We start from the raw sequence: 26,344 nt of genomic DNA, 5'->3' as shown, positions 1-26,344 counted from the left end.
GTGATTTGGCTGGCTTCTAGCTGAATTCAGTGGTCCTGAGGCTTTTAGTTTGAAGAGGTAGATGACTGGTTCAGTGAGTCTTATGGAAATAGCAAGGCGGATGATTTCCTCCAACCGGATTTCTGATTGTAGCCAGAGTATGCAAAGGTGGTCAGTCAACAACAGGATTTGAAAGCTTTCAAGCTGTAATGGAGAGAGAGAGAGAGAGTGGGGGGGGGGGGACCCCCACTTAAGGTCTGCTCATCTCAGAGTCCAGTTGCTTCTCCTCTGCTGCAGAAAAAACACCAGTTTAAAACCACAGTTGTGGAGGGGCTTGTCACATGACAGTCACTCAGTCATTCAAACATAGCTGTTAGCAGTATTTCTTTGTTTGCTGAGAGATCAGGTAGTTCCTTTAAACTTCCTGGGTCTTGGTTCTTGCTGGGATATTAGCAGACATTTCATCTCTCTCCTCAGTCCTTTGTAATATAGGATACAGTGTTGCCAACTAGGTGATCATCTTAAACAGAAAAGATTACTTTTCTGGCAGCTTGTCTTTTTGAAAATGTTCTTGTTATTTTTTTTGGAAGAAATTTAAAGTCAGAGCTCCAGTCAGTGGACCAAAAAAAATTATCATTCAACAAAACAGATTGGCAAAACAGTGATCAATAGCCATGATCCAGCCGTGTGAGCTTGGATGGCAGCAAACTGACCTTGCATGACAGCAATCAGAGCTTCCACTGCAGTGCTGAGACATTGGGTGCTGCTGGTGTTGCAATGGAAGCTGGGACATCAGCCGTCAGATGCTGCATCACAGATGGATCCACAAGTGTGCTAAAGGAGTTGGCCATGACTTCCATGCTGGAAAGGATGGGCTTCAAGCTCTGTGGAAAGCCCTATGCCAAGTTGGTATTGGACTCCTCCGAGCTCCTTGACATTGACCTTGGCAGGCTTGCTAATGCACCAAGCATTTTGTTGTGCATACCCATCATCGTTCTTCTGTAGGCTGCTCCATCAAAATCCTCATCGGAGTCCTCTGCAGCAGAACCTATGTGCTATCTCACCCACTGACGAGCTGGCACCTGCGCTGTCCTTGCCCCTGCCCTAGCTGCAGCACAATCATGCCCAGAGCCTCACCACGTGCTGATACTACCTTTAATCTATGCTCTAATATACGTGCAGTGTTGGTGTCTGAGCTGGTGGCTGTGCATTTCAAATCAAGTGACGGTGCTGTGTCTTCATTGTCACTCTGTCTTCTTGGTGTTCCTGCTCTGTTTAGCCAGTTTGCAACTCTTGGGTTTCAGAAAGGAAAAAGACACAAAGGTAAGATTGTGAGGGCATTAGAGGAGGAAGTAAGAGGTGCACGCTTACACCATATGCAGCTTGTATAACAGAAGAGATTGTGGGATGAGGGGCAAGTGGGATGTTAGGTAGATTAGGTATGAGGATACCATTATCCTTGATGGTTTCAGTCCTAGTGCTGACCAAGGCCCTGGCAATGGCCATTCCAGCAATGGCCACCATCGCCTTCTCCATGGGGGTTAAGACATGCAGAACCTCCTGTCCCCTTCTGGTTGGCTGTTGCGTCCTATGTTTGTGCACCACCTTGTCCTACAGAAGAGAGAGCGAGAGAGTGTGTCAGTGAGTGCCATGCAATCTGTTTGAGTGATGTGGCTGTCTTGGTTGAATAGCTGGCAGTGTGTGCAACCTGTGAGATGTAGGTTTGAGACTTGCAGCACTGCTAAGTATGAGGGTAAGGTGAAGCTATGAATGTTAGATAGGAGTCCTGATTGACAGATAGTTGGTAGGTGAGTGATGGGGATGTGGTACATTGGGCATTGTGTGAGGCTAGTGGTGAAGTTGGTAGGTTATGGCATTTAAGATGCATTCACTGACTTTGACCATTCGTGTGAGGTCATTGAACTTCTTGCAGCACTACATCCAGATCCTTGGGGCCTGACTCGTGGCATTGACCTCCCTAACTATCTGCTGCTACTGTCTGTTGACTGTGTCTGGAGGCCTCCTGCCCTCAGGACATCTCCTCTGCACCGCCTCCACCAGGATCTCCATGCAGTGTCTGAAAATCGTGGAGCCTGTTCTCTGCCATGTTGTGACCACCTTCACAGTTTCCCAGGACAGATTCACTTCCTGCACGACTGCCAGCAGCTGCTGCAGCCACAAAGTGCCTCCTCTTTAAGAGATTTTGGCTAACTTTAGGCAGTGCAGGCTAGCTTTAAGTTCTGCAAGGAAGTTACGATTTTGTGCCCCCTACTGATGTATACAGCCAATGAACAACATGGTTAGCACGGCTGCACGCACAAATCATAATGAGAAGGTGTCACAAAGTTGGCATGCTACCTGCAATTCAATCAACAGGCACGAGTGAATCGTGCATCACGATCTCCACGCCCATTTTCAGGAGCTATCCAATTTAGCCCTCCACTTCCCTTAGGCTATGACAACGTTGATGTGTGAGAAACATTATATAATTTGCAGCCAGTCGCGCTGAAACAATGTTCAATGGACTTCATTCACTTTACACTGCTTTACAGAACATTTTGGGGATATTATAGCAGTTATACAGCAGTTGTAATTTTATTTTCACCAGGGACAAAAATACATTTCATGCCTTTACTTTTCATCAACTATCTGAATAGAAACTTTGTAATGACAGGGATGGCAACGTCTATCAAGTCTTAAAGGGTAAGGAAGATTGCAAATTCATGTAATTAATGATTTAAAAGAACAACTTCATTGACATAGCAATCAATCAGGTCAAAAAGGCATGGCATTTCACTTACAACAAAATTACAGTACTTGAAATTAATGCTATACTGGCTATCTCTTGTAGTGGACAAATTATGCTTGCATGAATGCATCGCGAGTGGTGGAAACTGTACCATGTTAGGGAGCATGGCAAACTGCAAGATTGCAGAGGACATAGACAGGTTAGTGAAGTGGATAAGTAGGTGGTTGATGCAGTTCAATTCAGAGAAATGTTATGTACATTTGTGGAAACAGAAAGTGAAACATGCCCTAAATGAATAAAACTTTGAATAAATTTTCCAGTCCTCAGTCTATGTTAGTGATTTATCAGCCAGTGATAACAATCTTTTACTACTTCCCATATCAAAACTTTTCATTATTTAAAAAAATCTTTCCTCGTTCCCGCCCCCCTTAACCTTCTCTTTTCTATCCACTATCGATGTCACTGAACTCATCACTATTCTGCACTATTTCAGCATTACTGGGCTGTCTATCCAATGGGAGGGAGAGAAAACTTCACAGTGGCACTTTGCCGCAATGTACTACAGTTGAGCTAGCTGAAGTGATTATCTATAGGACTGAAAGGCCTAGAATTCAAATCTGCCATTTCAGCAGTGATCAGGAAACTAGACTTTGAGCATAGTAATAAGCATGGGCCTAAAATTCCTGGGTCTGCTGCACTGGTGCAGGTATGGTGTAGTGGAATCCCTGCACGCTCTAGCCCCAAGCTAGAGCTCCGAATCCTGAGAATCGGGTCATCTGCAAGGCTTAAGTAGGCTGCCCTCTTTTGCAAGGATGCATCAGTGGCATCCAGCCTGAGCTGCCAATGGAATATCAGAGTTGCATCATGCCACTCTGATGGTGTAGAGGAGGCCCATAAAAATCCCTCCTTTTGGTTCTTCTGCTCTCAGTGGAGCAAGTAGGCCTTGGGGAAAGTAATCAATGTCCTCTGAGATCAATTACATTTCCCTAGTAAGGATTGGGACTTTTTGAAGGTCTCAGTTGGTGTGAGTTCCACAGAGGCCTATAGAGGACATCAAGGGTAGAATTCCTAAGATGCCCTCGTGATGTTTGGGAACATCCACCTGTGCTTCCCTTGAATATGGAACAGAATTCCAATGGATCGATCTTATGTTTCATTTTCCAGTTCCCAATTTGAAGATCAGCTGGGATTCCATCTTAGCCCCAATCGGAATTTCGGAGGCGTTGGGTATATTTCATTCCCTTTTCTTTCAACAGGAATTTAATTTACATGGGACTCATTTAAATAATGGCACCTGTGTGACTTTGGAATCTGTTATTGTATTATCTGTAGGATTCTAATTTAGATTAGTTTCTTTCAGATTTACTTGCTTTAACCCATATATCACAACCGAATACTTTCTGCTCTTCCCATCTTCCATCCTCCATAAACTTGTCTTCCAAAACTCTGCTGCCAGTGTCCTAACTCACACCAAGTCATATTTACCCATTACCCTTGTAATCGCTGACCTAGGTTGGTTCCTGGTCAGGCAAAACCTCAATTTTAAAATTCACATCCTTGTTTTGAAATCCTTCCATGGCCTCATCCCGCCATATTTCTGTAAACTCCTCCAGCCCTACAACGTTCTGAGACCTCTGGCCTCTTGAGCATCGCTGATTTTAATTGCTCCACCATTGTAAGTCATACCTTCAGCTGCCAAGACACTTCCTAAAACCTCTGGGCTAGAAATTGGATAGCCCTGTTTTTGTATGTAGGCATTGCAATTCACGATCTGCCCACACCTGTTCAGATCAAGGTGGGCAACACACGAATTTGGTGTATGCACCTCATCTGAATGAATGTAATTTAGCCTGAGCAGCTCCAGTGCTGCTGCTGCTCTGCGAAATGCTGCCTTCAGCCTCTGCGCTCAGCAGGGGAGCCAGGCGGCATTGTTTGGAAACCATGTGTACAGCCAGCCTTCCCTTCTTAAAGGCAGGCTGTCCCTCTTAAGAGGAAGCTACACTGAAAAAAATTGCTACAAGTTAAAACATAAGAAAATTAAACACCAGGGCTGAGAGAGGGTTCCAGACGGATGTGGCACTGGAGGCGTTAGTGGTGTAGGTGGGCAGAAGGAGTGAGACCATGTTTCTGCAAGGAGCCAGGAGGGCCTCAAGGATCACCCTCAGAAGAGAATGGGAGCAGGTGGTCAGGGATATCAATCCCCAAATTCTGAAACCTGGCAGCAGTGCCACAAGCAGTCCAATGACCTCACACAAGTGGTCAAGGTCAGTGAATGCATCGTCACATGACATTTGCTACCCACCACACCAAGCTCTCATGCTGCTCAGTGCACAACACATCCATCAATTTGCATAGCAACACTCCCTGGCACTCAGGATTCACATCTAGATACTCCAACTCACCCTCACACCCACCTCTCACTGACTCCACATACCTCCCAGCTATTCAGTTGGCACATCACCCAATCACTGGCATTCTGCCCTCTGCAGAACAAGATGGCACACAATAGAAGGCGTTACGACTGAGGCAGAGGAGTGCATTGTTTATTCTGGTTCCACTTCTCCATGGGTCACAACATATATTAATATTTTTTCCCACTTACCAATACGGTCAATCACAGACTGTATTTTTAGAGTCATAGAGAGATACAGCACTGAAACAGGCCCTTCGGCCCACCGAGTCTGTGCCGACCATCAACCACCCATTTATATTAATCCTACATTAATCCCATATTGCCTACCACATCCCCACCTTCCCTCAATTCTCCTACAACCTACCTACACAAGGGGCAATTTACAATGGCCAATTTACCTATCAACCTGCAAGTCTTTGGCTGTGGGAGGAAACCAGAGCACCCGTTTTTAATCCCAGAATAAAACACATCAACCAGGTTTCTTTAATAAACAACAAAATTATCAGTTAATTATGAAACAAGTCTTAACCAATTATTGAGTAAAGCATAAACACACAGATTGAAATATTGAAATTCACTTTTTACCTTAGCCCCTCACACACACACACACACACACACACACACACACACACACACACACATATATATATAATCAGTTAACCGGAAAAATAAAGGGATTTGCGTTTTAGAGCTCTATTACAAAAAAAACATAGAGATAAATACTTGCTAGTTCTTGAACAAGAAAGAGAAGATATGGAAAGATGTCATTTATTTTGATTTGGTGTCCCCAATGCGTATAGATGGCTGTCACTGGGATCTTCCTAGAACAGTTCTTTTCAGGTGACGTTGAAGATCAGTTTGGATAGGCTTCCAGGAAATGCAGCAACAGAGGTTTCCGACGCAGGCCTTACAGGAGAAATGTGGCAACAGTTTTGTTTGCTTCTTACACTTGCTTCTTAGCTTCCCGAGAAATGGAAAAATGACAGGTTTTTCTTCAAAGAGTGGGAACAGACTGAGTTGGGTGGTTTGTACTTTTGGCAAGCTGATTCTTTACTCCTTTTCAAACCACTGTTGGTCCCCAACTGCCTTTTGTAACAATTCAAAGTGAAACTGAAAACATTCCAGAAGTCAAGCCTCCAGACTTCTATAAATCTTGACCTGTCACTTCTCTGTAAACATCTTCCCCAAGTCAAAAGCTACCCCTGCTGGCTAATTATTTGAAGACAGCTGCCTTTCAGTAACTGTATACAATTCAAACCTCTCAGTAACCCTTGTGAAAAAAAAACACAGATTCCTTTTCAGTTTTAAAACACAAATTCTCAAAATTTAACTAAATAATGGAAGCACTCTTAACAAAGAGAGAAGTGCAGAGCTGGCGGGGACAAGGATGCCTGCGTCTCCTGAACCCTCCAGAGGAGATGGCTTTCAGCATCATGGGGCTGTCTGTGAAAGAATCCCTGGCAGTTGGCATCACTGAGAATATTTGAGGATGACGGTATGGCCCTTCTCAATCCTCAACACACACTCATCCTGCTATCTGGCATGTTTTACACCATACCCACTTCCCCTCACACCAACCTTCCCCTTCAAATTTCCTGATTTCAGACACAGAAGAACTGCTGCCTGCCCCGCCACAGCAGAGGAAGAGCAAGAGAGAGCAACAGCACAGCACTGATGAAAAGGCCTTGTCGCTTGATCTGACACTCACAACCACCAGCTTGGATACTGGCACTGCAATTATCCCTGGAGGCTAGTACAGAGTTGAGATCAGCACACAGTGAATCATCTGGGCACAAGTGGGTTGCAGTCAGGTCAGGGGTAAAGGATGGTTTGTTTGCCAGCTCAGCGGAAGATGAGGTAGCAAAAAGGTTCTGCTGCAGAGGACTCAGATGAGGATCTGTTTGGTCCTCATGCAGAAGAGTGCTGATGGGAATACACACTGAGATGCTGGGTGTATTGTCTGGCCTGCCAGACAGCCTCCTGTCACTGTCAAGGAGCATGGAGGAATCCAGCAGAGGGCATAAACAGAGCTTTCCTTCTCTGCAGACTCTGCTCCATCTCCCTGTCATCCTACAGATATAGAGGCACTGCCAATGCTGTCACTCTACCTGGTGTACCTTTGTATGGACAGGTCACCTTTTTGTTTCTCGAAACTAAGGCATTGTTTTAAACTAAGAGCTGGAAATTAAACATTTTCAATTGGGGTAAGTAAAACACTAAGTGAATTAATAATAAGAGTATTAGCACACTTTAGATCATGGATGGGCAGCTGAGATCTGTTTCTTGCAATTCCTGCACCATATGGACACTTCATTTGTCTTGGGGGACCATGTGTGTAGGAAGTGTCTCCAGCTGCTTGAGCTCAAGCTCAGGATTTCTGAACTTAAGGGACAGCTGGCGTCACTGCAGAGCATTAGGGAGGATGAGAGTTGCCTGGGTTGTAAGTTCCAGAAGGTGATTACCTCACAGGCAGTGAAATGTTCGGATTGTAGATGGATGGCCATCTAGAAGAGTAGGCAGTGTAGGAATCTTCGGCGTGTGTGCCTCTCTTAGACCGGTACTCGGCATTGGTGGCTGCTGGGAATGACAACACCTTGAAGGAGTGCAGTCCAGAACATGGCATCAATGGGCAAGGGACTGTGCAGGAGGGAGCAGCAAAGAGTAGAAATGCAGTCGTTATAGGAGATTCTATATTTAGGGGACAGACAGGCATTTCTATAACTATTATCATGAGTCCTGCATGGAGTGTTGCCTCCCTGGTGCCAGGATAAAGGACATCATGGAGTCTGGGGCAGGAGAAACCTGTTCAAAAGAGACAAGTTGCACCTCCACGGGTCTGGGCCCAATGTCCTTGGAGGGAGGTTCGCTAGTGTGGTTGAGAGTTTAAACTAAATTGGTAGGAGGATGGGCACCAGCATATAGAAGTAGAAAAGAAGAAGAAGGTGCATAAAGGAGTGAGAGTGCTGAATAGTACCAGTGAAGGAAGTAGTACCATATTAGATAGGAGCAGACTAAGAAGGGCTATAGGATGACAGAGACTGGTTTTCAATGCATGTATCTCAACATAAACGTGTAGTGAGCTACAAATCATGTCAGAATATGATGTGGCAATAAGGGAAACGTGGTTTAAAAATGGTGAGTATTGGGCGCTTAAAATTCAAGGGTACAAAGTGTTCAGGAAAGATAGGGAAGGAAAAAAGGGTGTTGACAATACTGATAAGGGAAGGCACTGTAGCATTGTAAAGAGAGCATGTCCTTTAGGGGCATCCATTGGGTTAGAGTTGAGAAGTAAAAAGGGTATGATCGTGCTACTGAGGTTTTTCTACAGGCCGGCAAATAGTAAAAGAGAGAGAGCGATGTGCAAGAACTAGAGAGTGGTGATATTGGGAGACTTTAATTACCCAAATATTGATTGGGATAATGTTAGAGTAAAGGGTAAGGAAGGGGAGGTATTTCTGAAATGTGTTTAGGAGAACTTCCTTGACCAGTATGTTCTTGGTCGAACTAGGAAGGAGGCATTGCTGGATCGGGTGCTGGGGAATGAGGTGGGTCACATGGAGCAAATGTCCATGGGGAAGCATTTGGGTAAGAATGATCATTGTGTCATAAGGTTTAAATTAGTAATGGAGAAGAGCAAGGGACAATCTAAAGTCGAACTTCTGAATTGGAAGAGGGCTAACTTCAATGGGATGGAAGGGGATCTAACCAGTGTAAAATGGAATTTAAGATTGACAGGAAAACTGTAAGGGAACAATGGGTGATCTTTAAGGAAGAGATGTTTTAGCTACATTCCAACAAGGGTGAAAGGTAAGGGAACCAAAGCCTCCTTGGATGACAAGGGAGATAGAAAATATAATGAAACAAAAAAGGGTGTATGATACATGTCAGGTAAATATTTCAAATGAGAACCAGGCCAAATACAATAAGTTGAGAGGGGAAGTGAAGAGGAAAGTAAGACTGGCAAAGAGAGAATATGAGAATAGAATGGCAGTGAACATAAAAGGGAATCCAAACATTTTTTACTGGCATGTAAATTGTAAGCGGGTAGTAAGGGGCAGTGTGGGTCCTACTAGGAACAAAGAAGGTGATCTATGCTTAGAGACACAGGGCAAGTCAAGAATACTCAAAGAGTACTTCGTATTGGTGTTTATTTTGTCAGGATCTTTTTTAATATCAGTAGAAGCGGAGATGGTAGAAGTAATGGATGAGGTGAAAATTTGATGGGAAGGATGAAGAACAAAGAACAGTACAGCACAGGAACAGGCCATTCGGCCTTTCAAGCCTGCGCCGATCTTGATGCCTGTCTAAACTAAAAACCTTCTGCACTTCCGGGGTCCGTATCCCTCTATTCCCATCCTATTCATGTATTTGTCAAGATGCCTCTTAAACGTCGCTATCGTACCTGCTTCCACCACCTCCCCCGGCAGCAAGTTCCAGGCACTCACCACCCTCTGTGTAAAAAAAAACTTGCCTCGCACATCCCCTCTAAACTTTACCCCTCGCACCTTAAACCTATGTCCCCTAGTAACTGACTCTTCTACCCTGGGAAAAAGCTTCTGACTATCCATTCTGTCCGTGCCACTCATAACTTTGTAAACCTCTATCATGTCGCTCCTCCACCTCCATCGTTCCAGTGAAAACAATCCGAGCTTATCCAACCTCTCCTCATAGCTAATACCCTCCAGACCAGGCAACATCCTGGTAAACCTCTTCTGTACCCACTCCAAAGCCTCCACGTCCTTCTGGTAGTGTGGTGACCAGAATTGCACACAATATTCCAAGTGTGGCCTAACTAAGATTCTGTACAGCTGCAGCATGACTTGCCAATTTTTATACTCTACGCCCCGACCGGTGAAGGCAAGCATGCCGTATGCCTTCTTGACTACCTTATCCACCTGCGTTGCCACTTTCAGTGATCTGTGGACCTGTACGCCCAGATCTCTCTGCCTGTCAATACTCCTAAGGGTTCTGCCATTTACTGTATACTTCCCACCTGTATTAGACCTTCCAAAATGCATTACCTCACATTTGTCCGGATTAAACTCCATCTGCCATTTCTCCGCCCAAGTCTCCAACCGATCTGTGTCCTCTGTCAATCCTCATCACTATCCGCAACTCCACCAACCTTTGTGTCGTCCGCAAACTTACTAATCAGACCAGCTACATTTTCCTCCAAATCATTTATATATACTACAAAGAGCAAAGGTCCCAGCACTGATCCCTGCGGAACACCACTAGTCACAGCCCTCCATTCAGAAAAGCAACCTTCCACTGCTACCCTCTGTCTTCTGTGACCGAGCCAGTTCTGTATCCATCTTGCCAGCTCACCTCTGACCCCGTGTGACTTCACCTTTTGTACCAGTCTGCCATGAGGGACCTTGTCAAAGCCTTTACTGAAGTCCATATAGATAACATCCACTGCCCTTCCTTCATCAATCATCTTTGTCACTTCCGCAAAAAACGCAATCAAATTAGTGAGACACGACCTCCCCTTCACAAAACCATGCTGCCTCTCGCTAATAAGTTCATTTGTTTCCAAATGGGAGTAAATCCTGTCCCGAAGAATCCTCTCCAATAATTTCCCTACCACTGACGTATGGCTCACTGGCCTATAATTTCCTGGATTGCCCTTACTACCCTTCTTAAACAAAGGAACAACATTGGCTATTCTCCAGTCCTCTGGGACCTCACCTGTAGCCAATGATCTTACAAAGATTTCTGTGAAGGCCCCAGCAATTTCCTCCCTTGCTTCCCTCAGTATTCTAGGGGAGAGCCCATCAGGCCCTGGGGACTTATCTACCTTAATGCTTTTCAAGACGCCCAACACCACCTCCTTTTTTGATATCGACATGACCCAGCCACTCCCTTCCCCAGACTCATCATCCACCAAGTCCTTCTCTTTGGTGAATACTGATCATTTAGTACCTCGCCCGTTTCCTCTGGCTCCACGCATAGATTCCCTCCTCTGTCCTTGAGTGGGCCAACCCTTTCCTTTCCCTGGTTTATATACGTATAATACGTACTGGAACGGCTGGCTGTGCTTAGAGTGGATAACTCACCTGGTCCAGATGGCTTGCATCCCAGGTTGCTAAATGGCTTCCCATAATCTTCCAATCTTCTCTAGATATGGGGGAGGTGCCAGAGGATTGGAGAGTGGCAAATGTGACACCCTTACTCAAGAAAGGGTATAAGAACATTTCTAGTAACTACAGACAGTCAGTTAAACATCAGTGGTGGGTAAGGTTTTAGAAACAATAATCGGAGAAAAAAATCAATAGGCACTTGGAGAGGTTTGAGTTAATTAAGGAAAGCCAGCACAGATTTATAAAAGGTAGAAGCAAAATACTGCGGATGCTGGAAATCTGAAACAAAAACAAGAAATGCTGGATTCACTCAGCAGGTCTGGCAGCATCTGTGGAAAGAGAAGCAGAGTTAACGTTTCTTTTTACATTTTTTACAATGGCATTCCTTTTTTTTTTTTTTGGCATTCCTTTTTACATTTTTTACAATCTTTTTTTGTATTTATTTCAGTTCATCTTAGTTTGTTCAGTTTGCTCACCCACTGTTTTTTTCAGGTTGTTTTTCTTCAGGTTTGCACTTGCTGATGTTCAATATTCAGTATATTCACACCTAATCTGTACTAATGCTTTGTCTTTCAACACACCATTAACATATTGTTTGCCTTTGCTCCATGACCTTTTGGTCAGCTATGTGGCCTGGTCCAATCTGCACCTTCTCCTTTGTTATCTCTTGCCCAACCCCCACCTCACTTGTTTATAATCTGTGACTTTTCTAATATTTGTCAGTTCCGAAGAAGGGTCACTGACCCGAAACGTTAACTCTGCTTCTCTTTCCACAGATGCTGCCAGACCTGCTGAGTGAATCCAGCATTTCTTGTTTTTGTTTATAAAAGGTAGATTGTGTTGGACTAATCTAATTGAAGTTTTTGACGAAGTAACAGAGAAGTTTAATGAAGGGAAAACAATGCATGTTGTCTGTATGGATTTTAAGAAAGTGTTTGACAAAGTACCTCATACAAGGCTGGTTAACAAAATTGAGGCTAATGGAATAGGAGGGTCAGTGTCAGCTTGGATAAAAAATTGGCTTAAGGATAGAGAACAGCAAGTTGCAGTAAATTTTTCAGACTGGAGGTTGGTGGACAGTGGTGTTGCCCAAGGTTCAGTGCTAGGACCATTGCTTTTTCTGATATATATAAATGACTTGGATATTGGAATACAGCATAAAATTTCAAAATTTGCCGATGATCCCAAACTTTGAGGTGCGGCAGAAAGTGCTGTATAAATGTAAATTGTTGTTTTTGTGACTCATACATTAATATTTATTTGAAAGGAATGCACACTACTGGCTTTAATTTGATATATTTTATTCAACAGGCATTGAAACACTTCTTGAAATGTCCAGTATCTGAAGATGGCCACGCTATTGAGATGGCCATTGAAGCGGTAAGAGCAGAGTAATGGCCTGTTCTAGCCAGAGACGAAGCAAAGGCTATTTTTTAGCATCCTACAGAACAGCAATCCTTTGGAGCTGTGGTAACTATTTACAACTAGATGGGAAGAGCTTAATTTCCAGTGTTCAAGGAAGAAGAAATCGATGACTTCTCTAAAACAGTAGTGTTAGTGTTTAGCAATTGCAGTGTTAATAAGGCTTGCACTATATAGCAGTAACAAATTTGTGCCAACTTACCAGAATAGCAGAGACCTGATACATATAAATAGATCATAAACCAGAATAAAAGAAAAATACTGCGGATGCTGGAAATCTGAAATAAAAACAAGAAATGTTGGAAATACTCAGCAGGTCTGGCAGCATCTGTGGAGAGAGAAGCAGAATTAAAGTTTCAGGTCATTGACCCTTCTTCAGAACGAGCAGATATTAGAAATGTGAAAGATTTTAAGCAAGTAAAGCGGTGGTGGGGCAAGAGATAACAAAGGAGGTGTAGATAGGACAAGGTCACAGAAAATAACCAACCAGAAGGTCATGGAGCAAAGGCAAACAATATGTTAATGGTGTGTTGAAAGACAAAGCATTAGTACAGATAGGGTGTTAATGGACTGAAAACTGAACAGCCACAAGCACAAACATGAAAAAAACAGTGGGTCGGCAAACTGAAAAAACTAAGATAAAATAAAATAAACACAAAAAAAAAGAAAAAATAACTAAAAATAAAAGTAAAATGGGGGGCCCGTCATGCTCTGAAATTATTGAACTCAATGTTCAGTCCGGCAGGCTGTAGTGTGCCTAATCGGTAAATGAGATGCTGTTCCTCAAGCTTGCGTTGATGTTCACTGGAACACTGCAGCAATCCCAGGACAGAGATGTGAGCAGGGGGGAGTGTTGAAAGGGCAAGCAACCGGAAGCTCGGGGTCATGCTTTCGGACTGAGCAGAGGTGTTCCGCAAAGTGGTCACCCAGTCTGCATTTGGTCTCCCCAATGTAGAGGAGACCACATTGTGAGCAGCGAATACAGTATACTACATTGAAAGAAGTACAAGTAAATTGCTGCTTCACCTGAAAGGAGTGTTTGGGGCCTGGGATAGTGAGGAGAGAGGAGGTAAATGGGCAGGTATTACACCTCCTGCGATTGCAGGGGAAGGTGCCGTGGGAAGGGGACGAGGTGGTGGGGGTAATGGACGAGTGTGTCGCGTAGGAAACGATCCCTTCGGAATGCTGACGGGAAGGGAGGGGAAGATGCGTTTGGTAGTGGCATCATGCTGGAGGTGGCGAAAATGGCGGCAGATGATCCTTTGGATATGGAGGTTGATGGGGTGGAAAGTGAGGACAAGGGGAACCCTGTCGCGGTTCTGGGAGGGAGGGGAAGGGGTGAGGGTAGAGGTGCAGGAAATGGGCTGGACACGGTTGAGGGCCCTGTCAACCACAGTGGGGCGGGGGGGGGCGGGGGGTGGGGAATCCTCGGTTGAGGAAAAAGGAAGACATATCAGAAGCGCTGTCATGGAAGGTAGCATCATCAGAGCAGATGCGTCGGAGACGGAGAAACTGAGAGAATGGAATGGAGTCCTTACAGGAGGCAGGGTGTGAAGAAGTGTAGTCGAGTCAGCTGTGGGAGTTGATGGGCTTATAATGGATATTAGTAGACAGCCTATCCCCAGAGATGGAGACAGAGAAGTTGAGGAGGGGAAGGGAAGTGTCAGAGATGGACCATGTAAAGGTGAGAGAAGGGTGGAAATTAGAAACAGCCGGCTTGGTTACTGATTGGCAAGTTCCATCATCTTCCCTCTACCCACCATTGCTTGGGAAGTGGAGTGGCTCCCTCGGGAGATAAAACATTGAGAAATTCCACAGATGGATTGCCCTTAAAATAGGAGATCTTAACAATGAATAGGATTGGATTTTTCAGCCTGGCTATGTGGATCACAATCTTCCAGGACATAATTGCCCTGAAATTTATGGGCTGAAATTTCCTTCTTGGGAAGTTGAATTGTTTAAGACGTTTGTTGCCTCTTTCCTGCTCTAAGCAAATTTGAAATATTTTTTGAATTACTGTATCAGGACTCAGGTTGTATCTGCAATATACAGAATACATGCAGGGCATGTTTATCCTTATTGAATTTGCTGCTCCCAGTTGTGATATGAACAGACTTTTCATCTATGCAGGTTGATTGCAACTTTGTCAGAGGGCAGCAAGAACTTTTGTTTTTACTTTTGCAAGGTTGGACAAGTTAAGGATGAAATTCTAACAAATCAGCTGATAGATTAGCTCATGGGTGAGGGCGAAGGAATGTCTTAAATTGTGAGTTTGAATGCTAGAATTATGCTTAGTTAAATGAAAGCTGTTCTGACCATACAAAAAGATATGCTTAGAGGCATCCATTAAGTGATGGTTTTGCCTCTGGAATAGATGAACATATTTGCTAAAAATTAAACATAGTGCTGGGGTCAAAACTGTGATATATTGGAAGAGCTGAGCATTTGTTATACTGCCTCTCTGTTGGGGAGGTGTAAATAGAAAGTTCCACAATGGATGCCTACAGTAAGACTCATGTTAGATTTAGTCAGTGAATACACACAAAGATGATGACGAGATGGGATTGAATTTTTTACATTTCATTTGAGAGATTATGGTCTGAAGAACATTGTGACACACTTTTTGGAACTCAAAGTCGATTTTGAGGAAGTTTGTGCGATTTGAAAGATTGCTCTGGGTGTGTCTGCACATCATGATCAAGTATAACTCTGAGTCAGCATATATGTAATTGAAAAAAACGGCACTGAAGACTTATTTTGGGACAATGGACGAATTTAACCTTAAAGAGGACTGCTGTAATTATGAACAAAGGTTACGCATTTGGCTGCAAGCTAATAAAATAGGAGATGAGAATAAAGTGAATGTTTTCCTCACCATGACGGGGCCAGATGCTTTTGAGGTGGTGTGTAACCAATGTTACCCGCGAGAGCCCAGTACTATGGACAATTCTGTAATTAATGAGATTTTGGACTCATTTTATGGGACGACTAAGAATGAAATTACACTGCAAGGTGCAATCTGTGGAAAGAAACAGTTGCTAAGTGAGTCTATTGCAGATTATATTCTTGAATTAAAGAAACTTTCTCGTTACTGTGGGTATGGTGTGAACTTAGAAGCCAACCTTAGAGACAATTTTGTTGGAGATCTAAAGAACAGTAAGATCCATGCCAAGCTTTTGAGTAAAGGCAATAAGCTGATGTGGAAGAGGTCTGCGATGAGGCCACAGCCACGGAAATGGCAGCAAGGAAGTTCTTTTACTGAGCTGGCAGGGGAGGTCACCCAGATTTCAGTGGGTACCAGGCCAGGACAGCCAAGTTCACAGACTCAGAGTGAGAAATTTAGATGCTACCGTTGCCATGGTAGCCACCAACCACTAAATGCCCCCATTTCCAGTCAAAGTGCTATGCCTGTGGGCAAGTCGATCATATCTAGACGGCATGCAGGAGTAGATGAAACAGTAATGCACCAGGTCGAGGTCTTAGTAGACCTAAAGCTAGTTCAGGAGCCTGGAAGCCCTCAAATGCGTATGTGATGGATATGGAAACAGAAGTTAATGTTATTGAGCAGGAAGATCAAGAGTTGTACTCAGAGCAAGAAAAACAGCATATGAAAGATGAGAGAAAAAAGGCTGAAGATATAATTCCAGCGCCCACAGTAAAAATGAAAGTTGCAGATTCACAACTTACTTTCATGGTTGATACAGCTGTAGCAGTGTCTGTTATCTCGGAAGGAGAGTACAAGAAGTCCCGAAGTCACATTCCCTTAAGAAAACTGGTGTGAAATTGACTAGTTATTCCGATAACAATATTCCAGTGTTAGGGTGGAATACAATGATGCATCCTACTACTTGCCATTGGTAGTAGTGGGAGGGAGCAAAGTCTCCATGGTGGGAAGAAATTGACATAAGAAAATAAGTTTAAACTGGGGCGAGTTATTTATAGTCGGGATCAGTAAGAGTACGTTTGACACTGAGGAAGTGCTAAGAATGCACAAAGTGGTCTTTGAGCAAGGAGGACCAAATGATAAAATTAGGCATCACAAGGCTAAAAGTCAAGATGAAGGACAATGTACAGCTGACACTTTGCAAAGCTAGGCCAGTGCTTTGTGCACAGTTAGAAGCAGTAAGTAAAGAGCTGAATAGATTAGAAAGAACAGGGGCAAATAAAAAGCTGAAGAGCAGTGAATATGCTGCACCCATTGTGGTAGTTCAAAAAGCAGATGGGTCTGTTTGGATTTGTGGAGATTATAAACAAACAGTAAGTAAGGTGATTGAAAATGATACTTAGCCACTGCCTATTCGTGATGATTTGTTTTCTAATTTAGCAAATGGGAAGCTGTTCAGTAAAATAGATTTGTCAAATGCATATTTGCAACTAGAATTAACTGACAAGAGTATGGAATTGCTTACCATTCATACACACACAGGGTTGTACCAGTACAAAAGGGTACCATTTGGAGGTGTTTCCTGCTCCCACAGTGTTCCAGAGCATCATGAAGCAGGTGCTAAGTGGGATGAAAGGAGTGTGCTGCTTCTTGGATGACATTTTAGTTAGCAGTAAGACAGAGAAAGAGCACATTGTAAGGTTGAACAAAGTCCTAGATCGACATCAAGAGTATTTTTCAAAGCTAAAAAGCACAAGTATTGCTTCATGGTGTTGAGTGTAACATACCTGGGTCACCAAATAGATGGTGAAGGTATCCATCCGATGTAGGAGACGTTTAAGAGGATTTTGAAAGCAAAGAGACCAGAGAACAAAGAAGAACTTAGAACATTCATAGAAATTGTTGTATATTATTCGAAGTTCATCCCTGACTTAGCTAATACATTTGCTCCATTCCAGCAAATACTCAAAGATGGAATAGATTGGGGGAGTGGTCTGTGGAGTGTCAGAAAGCGTTTGAAGAAGTGAAGTACTGACTATAGGATTCTGTTTTGACCCGCTAATGATACCAAGAAACCATTGGTTTCAGTGTGTGATGCCTTACCACAAGGGTTAGCTGTGGTGTTATCTCACATAATAGAAGATGGTGTGGAGAAGCCTGTAGCATATACTTCACGTGTTTTAACTAAGTCAGAGCAAAATTACTCACAAATTGAGAAAGAGGCATTAGCTATCATACATGGTGTTACAAAGTTCCATAAATACCTGTACAGTAGGAAGTTCACTTTGTTAACTGACCACCAAACCCTTACGATCATATTTGGTTCTAAGTAGGGAGTACATCTCTAGTGGCAGTACAGCTTTAGAGATGGCCCATCAGTACGATATTAAATAAGAAAGTCAGCAGATCATGCAAATGTGGATGTTCTTTCGAGATTTCTCATGAAGACTGATTCATTTTTAGCAAATTAGTTACCTGTAAATTACTTTACATACACAAATGGCATACCAGTGTCTGCCAGAGAAATTTCTGAACAAACTCGCAAGGATGTGGTGCTCAGTAAAATACTCAATTATGTCATGAATAGCTGACCTAAAGAGTGTGATGATGAGAAATTGCAGGAGTATTTCACACGTAAAAATGAACTGAGTATAGATCAAGGCCGTCTACTATGAGGTTTGAGACATTATTCTGCCAAGGTTAGGGAGCGTTTGTTAGAGGAACTTCATCAAGAGCACACAGGGATTGTCCGTATGAAAGCAGTAGCAAGAAGCTATTTTGGTATCCAAAGATAGATAGAGATATAGAAGAGTTGGTGAAAAGTTGTGAAGCATGTCTCAGAATGAGAAATGATCCAACCAAGGTTCCTTTCATTCCATGGTCAAACACAAGAAAACCGTAGAAATGTTAATTTCTTTGAAGTAGAAAGTAAAGAGCATTTTATTTTGGTTGATAGCTATAGCAAGTGGATAAATGTCGAGTCCACCCCAAGTGCCAAAACTATTGCGGTTTTGAGAAGTTGGTTTGCAATTTATGAGTTTGCAATTTATTAGGGCGGCACAGTGGTGTAGTGATTAGCACCGCAGCCTCACGGCTCCAGCGACCCGGGTTCAATTCCGGGTACTGCCTGTGTGGAGTTTGCAAGTTCTCCCTGTGTCTGCGTGGGTTTCCTCCGAGTGCTCCGGTTTCCTCCCACATGCCAAAGACTTGCAGGTTGATAGGTAAATTGGCCATTAGAAATTGCTCCTAGTATAGGTAGGTGGTAGGGAAAATATAGGGACAGGTGGGGATGTGGTAGGAATATGGAATTAGTGTAGGATTAGTATAAATGGGTGGTTGATGGTCGGCACTGACTCGGTGGGCCGAAGGGCCTGTTTCAGTGCTGTATCTCTAAACTAAACTAAACTAAAAGTTGCCAGAAGTGTTGGTGTCAGATAATGATCCACAGTTTATGTCAGAAGAGTTTGAAATATTTGAGTAAGAGCAGAGTCAAACACACTAATACCACCATATCACTCAGAATCGAGTGGTGCTGCAGAAAGAAGTGTATAGATTGTAAAGAGGTCTTTGCAGAAGTATTTGCTAGGTGACAAGCTAGCCAGTAACTTCCATATTTCTCTTCGACAGAGGCTAGACAATTTTCTGTTCTTACAGAATAACCCCACAGTCTTCAACAGGTTACTCACCTTAAGAGTTGGTATTTAAACATGCTCCTAGTATAAGGTTTAGTTTTCTTCAGCCTGACATCAATAGCAAAGTAAGAGAAAAGCAAGACAGAGTGAAGATGAGTCATGATACACGAGGCATGAAACTTAGAGAGTTCAGTGCTGGTCAGAAGGTCATGGTGAAAAACCACTGAGGTGATAAGGAGAAGTATGTGTTTGGAGTTGTTGTAAAAAGACTAGGTGCATTCACATATCTAATGAGGATTGGAGAGAGAATCCATCAGTGTCATGTAGATCATTTGCTTGAAAGAGAAAATCTGACAAAGGGACAAATGAGAAACCACCTATAGTCCAAATTCTTACAGTCCCAAGTGAAAGTCAGAAAGAAGGTGTAAGTCACAAAGAAACTGAAAGTTTGCTGATATCACAGAATCTACTAATAGAGCAAAGTGAGTCAGGGTCTTTGAGTAAGACTTATCAATCAATTTCACAGTCCTAACCATTAAGTGGAGTTGGTAGTCAAAGTCAGCATTCAGGATCGACAGTCTGAGATGTTGAGGGAGCAGAGTTAAGCTAATGGAAATGGAAGAAAAACAGAAAGAGAAAGAAGCCAGATATGTTAATTGAAAGTATGTAGGGCGGAAGAAGAAATAAGTTGTTCTTTTCATTAATTGTCAAATGATATTTTTGTTAGAGACATACTGGTGTTAAGGAAATACATTTTTTAACATGGAAATTACTCTGGAAATATTAGTTCTCTATGTTTTAGTTGTGAACAACAAGCATGCAACACAACCTGTTAAATTGCAGGTATTGTTACTGTATTCTGGGAAATTATGTACATGTGCTATTTTACATTTTAATGTATAAGTTGTTTTTAAGTGGGGAGGGAATGTAATATGTTGTAATAGCTGAGCGTTTGTTATAGAAACATAGAAAATAGGAGCAGGATTAGGCCGTTCGGCCCTTCGAGCCTGCTCTGCCATTCATTATGATCGTGGCTGATCATCCAACTCAGTAACCTGTTCCTGCTTTCGCCCCATATCCTTTGATCCCTTTAAACCCAAGAGCTATATCTATACTGCCTCTCTGCTGCCCTCTCTGTTGGGGATGTGTAAATAAAAAGTTCCACAATGGCTGCCTACAGTAAGACTCATGTTAGATTTACTCAGTGAATACACAACAAAAACTTTACGGGAACAAATGGGGCAGTGTGAGCTGTCATATTGCAGCAAACATAGGAGGAGCTGAGGCAAAGTGTCCTGATCTGTTTCCTACCCCTTATGCAGTCAGCAGTGTTTTCCTGAGAACGGGACGAGAGTTTTATTCTTCAGTATTTTTCTCCATTTTTCTTCATGCAATAACTGAATGAATGGAAACCATTATAAAGTCAAGGCTTTAAAAAAAATTCTTCATTACTTCTCCATATACTACAAAACTGAGCCAAAGCTGCATTTTGTATGGTGTGGGAAAGGCAGATATTTAACCCCCAGTGTTATTGCATCTTACTTTGTTCCTTTTCTTAGAATATTGTGCTTGCTTCAGTGATATGAGGAGGGTACTTTTGTAAGGGTAAAGAAGACTTGACAGAATTGGTCATTTTTTAAAGTTTTGCTTTTACTTTTTCAAGGTTGGACAAGCCAAGGATGAAATTCTAACTAATCAGCTGATAGATTATCTAATGGGTGAGGGCGATGGAATGCCCAAGGTAACTCTGATCCAGAATTATAATATGAGCTATATATTTTCTTATTTATTTTACATGCTACATTATACACTTAATATGTATTAATGTACTTTTCAATAAGATTGTAACATTCAAAGTTAAGTACTCAAGTTACTTGATGCTCCTTCTATATTGTCATTGTCGTCATCGACTGTCCCTCGATTCGAGGTTGATGTCTACTCAAGGTCACTAGTTTCTGCCATTGGTCTTCAGGTAACTGAACAGGCCGATTCTCAACCCGCAGATCTTTGGACACATGGGGCAGAGCATCCCATGAGGTAGTGGGATCCGGAGTGCAGGATTTGCTTCCTTTTCTGTCACCGCTCTACCTCATCATTAAGGCATTGGGGCTCAAAGTATGATGCAGCTTGATGAACAAGTTGTCGCCATTTTGAATGATTGGTAGCAAGCTCCTCCCGGTCATCAATGCTGCCACGCTTCAAAGAAAGCTTCAGAGTGTCAGAGGCACTGTTCTAGCGCTCTTATGTGTCCAGGTCTCACTGCAGTACAGGAGTGTGGTGACAACAACTGCTCTGTACACTAGGAATTTTGTTGTCAAACACTTGCTGCTGTAGTTTGTAGAAGACTGAGCTGGCACAGCTGATCCGGTTTTGGATCCCCACGTCACTGGTGGCCTTTTGAGAGAGGTGGCTGCCATGGTATGGGAAGTGTTCAACATTACCCAAATCTCTCCTCAACATGTATGGGAAGTGGAATCTTTGGCTGACCAGGTGTGGGTTGATATGAGTTTTATTTTGGCAACATTCAAGGACAGGCCAAGTCTCTTGTATGCAGAATTGAAGAGATCGAGAGTGGCTTGCAAACCTGGTGCAGAGCGGGCAACAACACTGCAGTGATCCGCAAACTGTAGGTCATGTATGTCTGTGGTGGTCAGTTTAGTTTTGGCACAGAGAGGTTAAAGAGTTTTCCATCTAGGCAGTATTTAATAATCACACCAGAGGGCAGCTGATCTCTCATGAGGTGAATAGCCACTGTCAGGTAGATTGTAAATAGTGTGGGGGCTATCACAGCCTTGCTTGGCCCCAGTCTGGATTTGAAGGTGTCTGTTTCAGATCTCCCACTCAAGGCAGTTGCAGTCATATCATGGAGCAATTGCAGGATTGTGATGAAGTTTCTTGGACATCCAAATCTTTGGAGCACAATCCACAAAGCATCGCAATTTACTGAGACAAATGCTTTGGTCAGGTCGATGAATGCAATGAAGAGTTCCTGGTGTTGTTCTTGACATTTTTCCTGGATTTGTCGGGCAACAAAGACCCTGTTGGAAGTTCCTCTGGAAAGTCTAAAGCCACCTTATGTCTCTGGGAGGATTTCCTCAGCCACAGGAAGGAGGCGATTCAGGAGAATGCATGTCAGGATTTTCCCTGCTGTGGGCAAGAGGGAAATACCTCGATAGTGCCACAGCGTGATTTATCTCCTTTCTTGAAGAATGTTGCAACTGTCGTATTCCTGAAGTCGGGGGTGGGGGAGTTCTTTTTTCCTCCCAAATCCATAAGATGCGTGCATGGAGTCTTGAAGTGAGCAAAACCCCACCAGCTTTGAAGACCTCAGCTGGAGTACCATCAGGGCCACAGACTTTGTTTTTTGTCCGTTTGATTGCTTGTTGCAGCTCTCCCATCGATGGCTGTTCATCCATGGATTCTACCAACGGATACTGGGGGATAACCTGAAGAATATCAGCTGCCACTGTGGCAGTGATTCATGGTTGAGAAGTTGTTGAAAATGTTCTTTCCAGCATTTACATTAAGTTCCTTGAGTTACTTGATGCTCCTATATTGTATCCTGTTATGAAAGTGCTTCCATTTTTTTTTTGAGTACTTGTGTTAAAACTGAAAAGATTCCATGGATGTGTTTTTTATACCAAGTTCACTGAAAGGACACGAGATGTTTGAAAATAATCTGTGCTGGGAATCATGTGCTTTAAGCTCAATAAACAACAGGTGACCTGGGCAAGGTGTTTACAGAGAAGCCACATGTCACGGTTTCTGGAGGTCAGGAGGTTGACTTTCTGTTGGGGTGTGAACTGTTTTGAAGACAGTTGGTATTTTGCCTGCCAAGGAAGAAGAAACTACCTAGCTCACCTTTTCCTCTACCTCTTTGAAGAAACCTGCAAAGATCCAGTATGGGAGAGCTAAATCCCTGATGCTGCATCTCTCCTGAGAAGCTGGAAAAACCTGCCAGAGTAATTCTCAATGCCGCCTGTAAAGTACTGCTTTAGAAAAGATCCCAGTGGCCCATTTCCGTATAGCGGACGCCAGACCAAAAGGGACAACTGACTCCCTTCCATGTCTTCTCTTTTTTTTCTTCAAGAATTAGCGAGTATTTGGCCAAAGTATTCGTTTTTGTAACAGACCTCTGCAGAGAGAATTTCTGTATTTTTTTTCAGTGTGTGCGTGTGTGGGGGGGTGGTGGGGGGGAATTTAAAAAGGGAACTTTCATATTTCAATCTGTCTGTTAATGCGTTACATTGTTACTGGATAAGTCCTGTTTGATAAACTGATGATTTTTTTGTTTAATAAAGAAACCTGGTTGGTGTATTTTATTCTGGGGTAAAGAGTAGAGTATATGATTGACCGAATCGGTAATTGGATAAACATTTTTTAAATATATGTTGTGACCTGTGGAGAAGTGGGACTAGAAGAGACGGTGCACTCCTCCCACCTCGGTTGTAACAATCCATTAAGTAGATGCAGTGATAATTACATTGCATAGTATTTTTAGATATTTTTAAAAAGATTTCTGCCATGTGTATTTATGTTGAGTTTAATTAGCGGATTGGGATAATAATCTGCTTTTTAAATTTAAAAAAATTGTGATATACCTGGACCTTTAATTGTTTTATGTTTGACTGCTCCCATGTTGTTTCCTGGGTGAAAAAAATATTGGCAACAAAATGACTAATCTTTGGTCTTACCTCCCTGATTGCTTAAGTTATACAGTGAGCTGAGTGCAACGCATCACAGTAAAACATACATGAGAATCCCCCAGCTGTTTAGTTTACAGTGAAACTCTGTTGTAGAGTTTGGCCCTAAATTTCTGTTTTAGTAGGAGGAAGAGCAGCATTCATACTTCAAAATTACAGGATTTTTTTTTTCTTATTTAGTTCTCAGGATGTAGGCAGCAATGGCAGAGTAGAATTTACTGCCTATCTCTAATTGCCTTGAGAAGGTGGGTGGACCTCCTCCTTCTTGTAATGATGCTAACACCATGGTGTTAGGAAGGTATGCAATTCTAGGACAGTGACCCGTTAATGACGAAGCAGATGTGATTTGTGTCCAAATCAGCATGGTGTATAAATTGGAAGGAAACTTGAGGTGTGGGTGTTTTTGTGAAATTGCTGTTCTTGTCCTTCTCTGTGGTGGAGGTCATGGGGCTGGGAGATGCTGCCAAACACAAGGGAATAACCTATTTAACTTAAATTAGATTGAATAGACAAGAACAAAGCATTTAAAATTAACTCTCATTTGAATTGAGGATCTTATTCCCAGTTGTCTTTAGCTTGTATACAGTGATGTTTTTCTTCATGAAGTTTGACTAGTTATTTCCAAAAGCCATTTGAAACCTGGGAATTCTGGAACAACTTTTTGATGATTAGGACAGAAAGGACAATTGAGTACTTTGCAAATTCTGGAGTGTATTTTTTTTTTTAGCAAGTTTTATTTTTGTCCATTTTCCAAAGGAATAGTGGGTATTAACAATTCCTGTATTTCTTCCAAAGTTTATAAATTTCAAAAATATTAACCTTGAGCTTTGGGTGTAAGGATGTCAGGACATTGATTTCCAGTTAAATGCTCTTGTAGCATTTTTTTGGACTATGGTTTAATGAGACAAATTCAAGCATCAGACTAGCATACTGAAAAGGATTCTGTTAAAGGCCTGCTCAGGTCAGGGAAAAAAACTCAACCTGACCCTGACAGAACCACATCGGACCAGAGCCCGACCCGGCCCAAGTCCCTCCATTTTCTCCCGCGCCCAACCTGACCCGACCCGACCACCGGAATGTTCCCTTTACCTACCTGTCTATTCAGAATCTGCAGGAAGCTGCAGCATGAGCGTGATGATGTCATAGAGACGCTCATTCGCTCACTGCGCACACTCAATTTCCGTCCTTGACGTCCCAGACTCGCAGCTCAGGTAGGTTTTTAACTTTTAACACTTACCAGCAGAGCAAAATGCAATACTTACTTTGTGTGTCCAAGCTGGACCCGGCCCAATCCGACCCGAGCCCAAAAGCCGGATCCGGAAGAGCGACCTGACCCGACCCGAACCCGACACGTCATCAGGTCCCGTCAGGTTCAGGTCGGGTAGCAGGCCTTTATTCTGTTTGAATTTTATGCGCTGTTCTTAATTGCTAAATGCCTGAAATACACAAATTTGCATTTAAAAATCAATACTGTGCTTTTCGCCCCACCCGTTTTCTCCCCTCTCACCTTGCCAATATAGGATGCAAAGTACCTTTTCCGACTGTATATGGCACTGAAGCAATATCGAGAAGCAGCCAGAACAGCCATAATCATTGCCAGAGAAGAACAATCTGCAGGTATGATCATCTTTGCAAGAACTGATTGCCATGTAGAAACCTGTATTTTATCACAGTGAGAGCAAACTTTTATAGGATATCTGTTGCAAAAGTGCTGCTCTTAAAAGTTATTTTCCATTGTTACTGCACCTAATATGTTTATTGTCATTCTGGAATAACCCCAACAATGTTCAGCTTTCATTGGCAAGGGTCTTAAGACTATTAATTGTAGTGACTCGAGTTTCTCCTTGTACTTTCTCTTGTTCCCAACCCATGATGTAGTAATCTGGGATAGTGTAGGCTGCGTCAACAGTAGGCCTGTTTAAATTTCTGTTGTGCACATACACACGAGAATTATTCCAGAAAGAATGAATAATAAGCTGCACAGTGGGATTTAACTTTTAGAGAATTGCTCTTGTAAGCGATATTAACGTCAGAAGACAATTAATATGTTATGTAATAGACTAAATTGCCAAATGGATTTATTGATCGATAATCATTTACAATGAGTTATTGAAGTCAATCCAAATAATGTAGCAGCTTTGATTTCATTTATGAAAAGGTTAAACAGTTACACCTGGTAGTTGAGTTGCTTCAATTAACTTCCATTGGAAATCCTTCTAACAAAAGGTGGAGAAATGCTTCGCAGCAAGGGAATAGTTGCCTGTTCCCTACCAGTTAAAAGTTTTTTGAGATTTATGTAGGAAGTCCTATCTTATTTTTGATTTCAAGCACTTGCAGCTTTGTTTTAGTCTTGCCTATTGAAAATTGGTCTGCAAATACTGACCAAGCCTAGAAATTCAGTTCTCCTGATATAGATCCAATAACTCAAAATCCCCAGAGAAGTTTGTCATTTCAAAACCAAGTTTGTGATGGATAAATT

At 42.6% G+C, this 26,344-nt stretch overlaps 1 protein-coding gene across 1 annotated transcript in view; it reads left to right on the top strand.

Annotated features, from left to right (window-relative positions):
* wdr19 (WD repeat domain 19) overlaps nt 1-26,344 on the top strand; it is a 209,785-nt gene that overhangs the window by 167,277 nt on the left and 16,164 nt on the right. Inside the window, exons 28-30 of the mRNA XM_068036669.1 lie at nt 12,536-12,604; nt 20,826-20,903; nt 25,386-25,482. Of these exons, the coding sequence (XP_067892770.1) occupies nt 12,536-12,604; nt 20,826-20,903; nt 25,386-25,482 (244 nt within the window). The remainder of the gene's footprint in view (nt 1-12,535; nt 12,605-20,825; nt 20,904-25,385; nt 25,483-26,344) is intronic.

The sequence above is a fragment of the Heterodontus francisci genome, chromosome 1, assembly GCF_036365525.1.
Source record: "Heterodontus francisci isolate sHetFra1 chromosome 1, sHetFra1.hap1, whole genome shotgun sequence".
Classification (NCBI taxonomy): Eukaryota; Metazoa; Chordata; class Chondrichthyes; order Heterodontiformes; family Heterodontidae; genus Heterodontus; species Heterodontus francisci.
The sequence above is the reverse complement of the archived record's forward strand: the minus strand, read 5'-3'. Positions and strand labels throughout refer to the sequence as shown.